The sequence below is a fragment of the Lolium perenne genome, chromosome 7 (assembly GCF_019359855.2).
Source record: "Lolium perenne isolate Kyuss_39 chromosome 7, Kyuss_2.0, whole genome shotgun sequence".
Lineage (NCBI taxonomy): Eukaryota > Viridiplantae > Streptophyta > Magnoliopsida > Poales > Poaceae > Lolium > Lolium perenne.
In genome coordinates, this window is record NC_067250.2 from 68,064,619 (window position 1) to 68,073,489 (window position 8,871).

The window sequence follows — 8,871 nt, forward strand, 5'->3', positions numbered from 1 at the left end:
AGCATATGGAGTACTTGAGAACGGAAGAAACTGCAAAAACATCATAAGCCAAAAGAAAAATAATTATTGAACATGTATACATATACGAAGGATGCACAAATAGCCAACAACTGATAACAAGAATTCAGACTTACAGGTCTCCTTGCAAAGATAGTACTGTTGAAGAGAGTGCATTCGCTACCCGCATGGGTAGCTACACACCCATGCAGTATACCAATATGCAAGCCATATTAACTTGTTTTAGCTCGGTTTCCTAGTAGAACGTGGAATTCTAGTGTACAAAAGTGGTTTCCGAATTTTGATATGAATATTTTTTGATGAAAGTCAACTCACCAACGTATTTTGCATTGACTTTTTGAATATTGAGTTGACTTTGACAAAAAAAAGTTCAAATCAAAATTCGGAAACCACTTTTATACACTAGAATTCCACATTCTACTAGGAAACTGAGCTAAAACAAGTTAATATGGCTTGCATATTGGTATACTGCATGAGTGTGTAGCTACCCATGCGGGTAGCAAGCTTCATCCGTACTGTTGAATAGCTTTTTCTTGTCAATATCAGTAGCAACTACAAACTCGAAGTCCTTGCTCTTTACATGACACATTCTAGGCGGTGAGTAGTCAATGACATACTCATCTATTATATAATTAAAACAGAAGACAAATAACGGTGAGGATTTGGCACAACTTATTAGATGGTGAAGATTAATCAACACCTGACGTAGTCTTAAAGAGCCGCACCTTTAAAAGAGCCAGACCTGGTATTACTTTTCGTGTTAGTCACGGACTTTACCTAATCAACCATCGGGAGTCTCCTCTCCACGGCGTCTCTCTTTCTCCTCTATACGGCCGCCACCACACTCCATATTTACGGGCAAGCTGCCTGCTATTCAATTTCCCAAAGTACAGATTCATGGACTCCAAATTGCATCATCTGCTGATGGGTGACGATCGACCACGGTGACGATCAGACTATACGTTATTCGTGTTCATGATTGTCCTAGATATGCGGTCGTGTATCGGATGAAGTGTTCATCGCTTGAAGCTGACAGCGATGACAATCAAAGGAGCAGCCAGTTTCGTACAGATCATGCACATATGCATACGCAGGCAGGACAATGAGTTTGCTAGAAGAAGCCGCGTGACCGGCCGCCACGATCTTGCCGACAGGCGGTTGGGCCTACAGCACATGCATATGCACGCGGTAGATGTCTATTTTAATGGAATCATGTTTTCCTAAATCAGGCCTCAACTCTAGGAGGAGATGAAATCCATGTTACTTCTGCTAAGATGAGCCCGAAGGCTAGGATGGTGTCTACCGCCTGATTGAGTGTAAGATGAGCTGCTGTTGCCTCCAATTTTCCATGCGTCATGCCGCACTTACACACATGATCTTTGGCCGCAAGTTGGAACTGCCGTTCTCAATGCTAGCGATGCTACGCACTGCACCATCATCACGGACATCGAACATGGATGATTGGACTCCTTCGTACATGGCAGTTGCAGATATTCAAGCTAAAGTATATTACGTTGATTAGTGGATAAAGTAAACTTCAATTGGTATACGGCGCTACACTGGAGGTACGTACACTACGGGGAGGAAATAAAGCGAGGTAATCTCCTTTTTCTTATGTCTAAATTTGTACTGATAATGAAGTATAGAAGGAGAGATAGTGGTACAGGAACTAGGTCACACGAAGATGTGGTCGTTACTGTGGTGGCAATTTTTGAAGTATATTGTTCCTCCCAGTAGAAGGCAAGCAGAATTTATGCTATTGGAGGATATAGTTGCATAAGGCAAGTGAAATCTATACATATATATATACCTAATAATAAAATACAAATCGTTTCCTTGGTTTCGTCCGTTTTTCTGTCGTCTGTAGTCGTACGTGAGCAAACATATCAGGTATTTTAGGTCAGGTCTGATCCTGCGCTTCGATCCGGGAAAGTCCAGGTCGACGTATGGTTACCCAAGGCTTATATATACACGGCTTGGTCGGTCCTCAAGGTATCCATGGATCAGCTCCATCCTCACTAATCAATCTATCTTCATCAAGGAGCCGATCTGAGTCGTCGTCGTGGAGGAGGACGATGGCTGCAAGTTGCCTCCAATTGATGTCCAAAGAGGTGGTGTAGAATCGTTCCTGGTCGTCGTCTTTTGCCTCGATTGTCCACAATTAAGGTCATGTCTCGCCGGCGCCATGGCCTCCATTGCTTCATCGATCTCTTCTTCGACATGAATTCTGCTAAGCGACACAGCCATGAGGTGATCGACAGAATCTAAGTACAAGTCGGGTGCCTCGATCGATTTTCAAGCATGGGACGTGATTTCGTTCAAAAGCTGTTGCGCGGGTGCGTGCTCGGCCTGCGCCGCCGCAGATGCTAGGCGGGGAGTAGGGTCGGCAGATGTATGGCGTGGTGGTAAGGCTGGGTCGATGGACATCGTACGCAGAGTGCGGGGTCTGCCGAGTCTGCACGGGAACGCAGCGGACGCCGATCGAGCTGGAGCCTGGAGGGGACGAATGCAGTGCCCATATCTAAATCTTATCGGGGCGTGCGACGAACACAAGCTCAGTGCAGGTAGGGGTGCAGCTCGGGCTGTGCAAGCTGGGAGCCAGTTACAGGCGTCGGGTAGGGAGACTTGACATGCAGCACCGTTACCACGATGATAACCCAACTCTTCATCATTCAGGGTCCTAATCAAGAAGCCATTTATATGCTAGCGCAAAGAGCGACAATGGAGTTGTGAACCTCTTCCTAACATGGCTTCACCGTGCACGTTAGAGCACATGCTGACTCGGACTTAATAGTTGTGCGAGATTAATGCTGGGTGGCGAAGGATACATCCAGTAAGAAATTCACTTGATGGATCATCGGAAACTAATGTGTTATTATTCTCTACAGGATTCCACGTTGCTTGCGTTTACACTCAAAAAAACACAATTTAAAAAAATTTGTATCCAAGAAGGAACTCTATAAAAGAACCACTCTTTTTTCAGTCCGTACAACAAAATCATGATTACTGTACAACAATGTGCATGCCTAAAATTAGTCTACAGCAATTATTTTCAGAGACCAAACCTCATATCCCATCGCAGGACACAAGCAATAGACCAGGTTACAAAAGGCGGGATATTTGAGTCGGTGACAAAATGAGTGACGAAAATGTCATAGTTGTAGGCACATGCAATCAAAATAAAATAATAGGTGATAAAATGGTAGAAAAAACATAACAAAGTAGACATCAAACGAGGAGGAAGACTGGATGCCATTGGTTTTCATGAACCAATTAAGATCTTGAACAATAATATGATATATTTTCTTATTGATGAATGAATATGTAGAATAGTCTTATTTTACATATTGTTAAGGTTATATCAATGTCAATGTAGCTAAAAATAGCCAAAAGTCAAAATAAGTGATGAAAAAACAATACCAATGTGTCACGTGTAATAAATCTAGCCGCGCAAATGCGCGGGTCACCCTGCTAGTTTGGAGGAAATTGCAAGTGATCCATATAAACAATCTACATGAAGCACATTGTTTAAGCACATTGGTAGAAAAGGAAGCATGTGAAATCAGGAAAAAAACAAATGAAGAAAACATGGAAGAAAAAGAACATACCCCAAGGAATGGCAAAGGACCACTTATCCAGAAATCACCACCCACGACACCTCATGCCCGTAGCTTTGCCTTCTTCTCCTGGATTTTCTTAACATGCAACATACATTCATCCAATATGTGCTGATCCCAAGCTAGCTCCACTGAGGAGAAAGGGTCGGCAAGACATCCCAGATAGTCCATAGACAACATATTACCAGTGCCTGGGTTAAGAACTGTTGCGAGCACAAGAAGATCCCAGCTCCTAACTATGGTTTCCTCATCTTTAATGTCACATTCCAGTAACACCTACAAAAATTAAAAAAGCATGAGTAAAAAATGCAAAATAAATATAGGAACAGAAAGCAAATATGTGATAGTACAGAAGCACCCAACGACGGGTAAAAAGAGCATTGGTATGAAAAAATAAGCTACTGGCAGATAACTAATGAAGCTTGTACTGCTATCTAAAGATACAAAAATAAAGTAATATTGCAGCACAAAACACAAAGTATTGAGAGCATCAGGAATATACAAAACACAAAGTATTTTGAAGCACAAAACAAAGCAGTACCTTCTCAGCATTTTTTATGGGCGGCCTTGGGTTATTCTGCTTATAAACATCACGCAGCTGGCATGGAACACTCCTGTTAATCAAGTCAACAGCCCTGTTACCTGATGGTACATTAAACACCTTCCTGACCATGTCTGTAGTGAACACAATTCTCTTCCCATGATAACAGAACTCACGCAGCTGATAACTCGTATGTGTCACAATAAAATCAAGAAGGCGATTTGGCACAGTGAATGGAGCAACACTAAGCATGCTCTTAAATGCACTCCTCTTTGCAATAACATCCCGCTTGTCCTCAGGAAGTTTCTTATCAATGAACAGGCGCAAACGCTTTGCTCCAAAACGATCCTTCAAGTTATAGACGGGATCCACCTCCATCATTTAAACCTATAACCAATACAATAGCAGCCACATAGATACATGAGAAAAATGGAACCTACTAATTCTAACATACATTGCTGGCAAACCTATAAATGCATCATACCAAAGCAAAATGGTTGCTACATACCACTGGATAATATGCTGACCTTAACATACATAAAAACATGCCAAAATATGAAGCTACATTGAAGCAAAAACACAGACATTATTAGCCTACCAGACGAGATACATCAGATGGATCAACTACAAAAACCTAGAGAAAAATAACCACAAGTCGAGCACCACGAAAACAAAATACGCTAGAACACGCTACAGCACGCTAGAAGCAAAACTACCTGGAAAGGAACTCACCACGAGTCGAGCAGCACCAGATGAGCTAGATCTCCGTCAAAACGCGGTGGAAAATTTCCCGTTGGCGGCGGATTAGACGGCGACGCTACAGCGAAAATCACGGAGGATTAGACGGCGGCGCTACAACGAGAATCAAGGAGGATTAGACGGCGGCGCTACAGCGAGAATCACGGCGAATTAGACGGCGGCGCTACAGCTAGGTCTTCAGGCAGAGCTCAAACCAGAGACTAAGGAAGCAAAGGTAGAGAGGGGAGAAGGTGCGAAAACTCACGCCGACGACGAGGATCGACGGCGCCCTCCTTTTGCGGCAGCAGCTCGCCGGCGGCGGGCGGAAATCGCCCCACCGTCGCCTCCTCCAACGACGCCTGCTTTGGCTCCTGCGAAATGGACAGGGTCGGGGCGGGCACGGGGCGTTGCAGCATTAAACGCAGGGGCAATCTGGTCCGAAAATGAGGGCGACGTGGCACAACGACAACCGCGCATCAACAGACGATGGACGACGCACGATCCGGAGGCCGCGACGCGCCGTGTGTCGTTGCCTAATCGACGGTACCTCGGAGGAGGGATCCTCACGAGGGGGAGAAGAAGTAGGGGCCATAGGGCGGAGTGCTCTCGGGACGGTGGTACGCGAGTTACCCAGCTTCGGAACACCTGCACGATGACAGGGCCTACTGCTGCTTGTCTGGAATTATCTGGGCGCTTTCGCGTTGTTACAATGAGTTGTGGTTGTTGCCTCTAGGGCTCCCGGGATCCGGCTTATAAAGCCGCACGGATCTAGGGTTTACATGGAGAGTCCTAGCCGGATTACAGATAGCCTAACTACGGTACAATATCTTGCCGTGCACGTCACGGATCCGCCTTCCATACACGTCGTACTGGATCCGGGTTCCTCATGGGCCTCCATGGATCCGGGTTACTCCTATGTCGGTACGGATCCGGCTTACTGATCCTGGGCTGGACTTCTTCCTTCATGATCAACAGCAACTGGGCCGCCCGATGGGCCACATGCCTCATCACCGTCTATGGGCCACCCGGGCTTGCCGGATCTAGGCACTGTCGATGGTACACCCATGAAGTATACCCACAACAGTAGCCCCCAGAGTTCTCCGAGTTTCGCCTACAGTTTCCGCCATGCTTGCTCCTTAGGTTTCCGGCATCGTCGGCAACGCGGAGAAACTTGAAGAGCTCCAACTTTGCATTTTCTTCTTTTTCCAACTTACAGCCGGAAAATGCTCTCATCCTGCGGGACTTCATCCATCGACGTTCCAAAGAACATTTCCGGGTTACTCCCTGCTCGCGAACGAGAGCCAACTTATCTTCACGCAATTACCCGGAATCTTAAAAGACTCAAACGGTTCCGCCAATTCTGGTGCCATTTTCGCGCGATTTGCGCGGTAACTTATCTCTAGCCATATTTACCGCTAGGGTTTGGGACACGTGTCACGCATCCAACGGCGCGACGCTTGCGTTCCGACCACAGGATGCGGAACACGAATCTTATCCCCTCAGCCTATAAATATCAGCCGTCGACCCCTTTACCCCTCATTCACCCCCTTCTCACCTCTCTGCCGAGCGCCGCCCGTGAGCCCTTCCTCCGCCGCGCCGAAACCTGCCGGAAAGTCACCGGAGCATCGCCGGAGCGAGCCCTCCGCCGCAGTGTTCTTCGTGTTCTTAACTCCGGCGAGCCACCGCGCGGAAAAACTCACCGCCAGCAACTCCGACCGCCGCACACGCCATTACGGTAAGCTTCGAGCTTCACTTTTGCGCCGTAGTTGGTAGGGGTGAACCTGGGGAAGACGATGTGGGATCCGACTGAGGAAAGTTTCCGCCAAACTCTTTTTCTTCAGATGTCTTCAACAACTCCGCCTCCGACCTCGGAACCGATCATGGTGACGCCAATCTCCTCCGCCCCTCCTCCCTTCGCTCCAGTGAGGCTGGATCCTTCAAAGGATTCCGGCAAGGAGACTGAGGGGACCTCAGTTCACCCGGAAAAAACCTCCGGGGCGGGTCAGACGGAGCAGCAGGCGGAAGAGGCTGCCAAGAAATCGAAAGCTCGGAAGCGCGACTCCGAAGCTAAGGGAAAGTGGTGGCCCTGTACCACCACCGAGATGGAATTGAAGAACCTCGAGGCGGAGGGTTTCCTGCAACCCGGAAGCTGGAGGTCAGTTCCAAACGAACCAGCTCCGGCTCCAAGGGACGACGAGATGGTGCTGACGAAGGCACTGGTGGAGCGCGGATTTTCGTTCCCGCCTTCGGATTTCTTCCGGGAGATTCTGAAGACATACGGACTCCAACCCCACAACATATCTCCGAACAGCGTGCTCGCCATCAGCAACCACGTCGCTCTCTGCGAAGGCCACCTCCGGGTAACCCCAGAGCTTTCTCTCTTCCAATACTACTTTTCTGTGAAGAAGGAGAAGATCCGCCAAACTTCCGAGTTGGCGACTTGCGGATCTGTCACCTTCATCATCCGCCCGGGCCGCGTCTACCCCCCTACCGACCGTCATGAATCCGCGAGGTACTGGTCTGGGGGTTTCTTCTACTTGAAGGACGTCTCCGACCCCGCGAATGACAGGAAGCTGCCGCCATTCAAGAACTGCCCCGCCACCGAGCTTCCGTCATGGACGCACTGCCCCCACTTCTCCGACTCGCCTCAGCTGACCCGCGCTGTCAGGCGGATCTGCAAGCTTACGGAGGAGGGGCTGACGGGAAAAGACTTAACCCTTTCCTGGTTCACGAAGCGGATCCGGCCCGCGCAACACAGGGATCGCCTGATGTTTGAATACACAGGGCGCGACGATCCAATGCGCGCCACCAAGGACAATCTCTCCGCCGACGCCATCGACAAGAGGATCCGGGTCCTCATCAAAATCCCACGTGAACTCCACGTTCACGTATGCAACAAAGACATCCACACGGAGGGATCCGGAACTGCGGTACGTCGTCTTGACTTTGGTTTATCGCTTTTCTTCAAACTTTTGGCTAAGTGTAACTTTGAACTAGCTCGAGGCGCTCGAGGAAAATCAACTCGGAACTCTCCTCCGAGTCCCATCCACCGGCCACGCGGATCCGGAAGCCACGTCAGAGGCGGAAGCTCCTGAAGCTCCACGTCCCGCGAAGAGGAAGAAGCCAGCCCCTTCCAGCCCTCACGCGAAACGCCCCCGCGAAACGCTCAGCATCGCGGCTACCCGGAAAGCTGAGGCGGAAAAGAAGCGCCTCGCGCTGATTAATACCAGCAACAAGGGGCAGCCTGCCATCCAGCACTTTTTCAAGCCTTCCGGGTAAGCGTCTTCTTCCGAGACCCAAGTTCTGGTTTAACACTCGCTCTTATATTTGTATGTTTTCCTGAAGTTCCGGAAGCCAGCCTCCCAAGGCCCCAAGGGTCCTTAAGAAGAAGGCCAAACCATCTCCGGCTTCCTTCCCTATCACTCCTGAGGTGGAAGTTCCGCCTAAAGCTTCATCTGCCAGCAAGCCGGATCCGAAGGACATCATTAACCTTGATGACCTTCCGGAAGACCCTGCCCACCATGGCGACTCCGCCCAGGGGACCTCATCACCCATTCCTCCACCAGATCAACCAAGTTCCGCTTTCGCGGGACCTACTGAGGAAGAGCAAGAGCAAAAGGTCAAGCTCCTCCAAGTTACCAATGCGACCCGAGTCAGCCTCGAGCCAACTTCATCCCTCCAAAAACTTTCCCTCGCCGAGCGTCACGCGGAAGTTTCCGCCATGCTGAATAAGGTATGGGGGAAGCCGGAAGAGGAGGTGGGTTATCTCGCGGAACTGGAGGACAGCCTGAAGGAATTTTTCGCCAAGCACAAGGAAGTGCGGCAGGTAATACTAGCCCCCAAGCATTGGGTGATATAGTTCCGTGTAACATGTATTAGCCGATGCTTTCTCCAAATGTACTGTTAGGCGGAAATTTGAAATGTTTATCCAAGCCTTTGAAATCTTCGCCAGTCCCC

General features: G+C 48.8%; 1 protein-coding gene across 1 annotated transcript; it reads right to left on the reverse strand.

Annotated features, from left to right (window-relative positions):
• Nucleotides 1-3,677: 3,677 nt before the first annotated feature.
• On the reverse strand, nucleotides 3,678-4,554 carry LOC127313055 (uncharacterized). The gene is made up of 2 exons (XM_051343588.2): nucleotides 4,177-4,554; nucleotides 3,678-3,911 (listed from the first exon to the last, which is right to left on the reverse strand). Exons 1-2 carry the CDS (start codon nucleotides 4,552-4,554, stop codon nucleotides 3,678-3,680), a joined length of 612 nt encoding a protein of 203 aa, XP_051199548.2.
• Between the last annotated feature and the right edge of the window lie 4,317 nt (nucleotides 4,555-8,871).

What these genes read in the sequence shown, in the direction of transcription:
- LOC127313055 (XM_051343588.2), bottom strand. Translation starts at nt 4,554, where the DNA reads ATGGAGGTGGATCCCGTCTATAACTTGAAGGATCGTTTTGGAGCAAAG. An exon ending in CCATAAAAAATGCTGAGAAG is followed by an intron (nt 3,912 to 4,176) that starts GTACTGCTTTGT and finishes TAATTTTTGTAG; the next exon opens with GTGTTACTGGAATGTGACAT.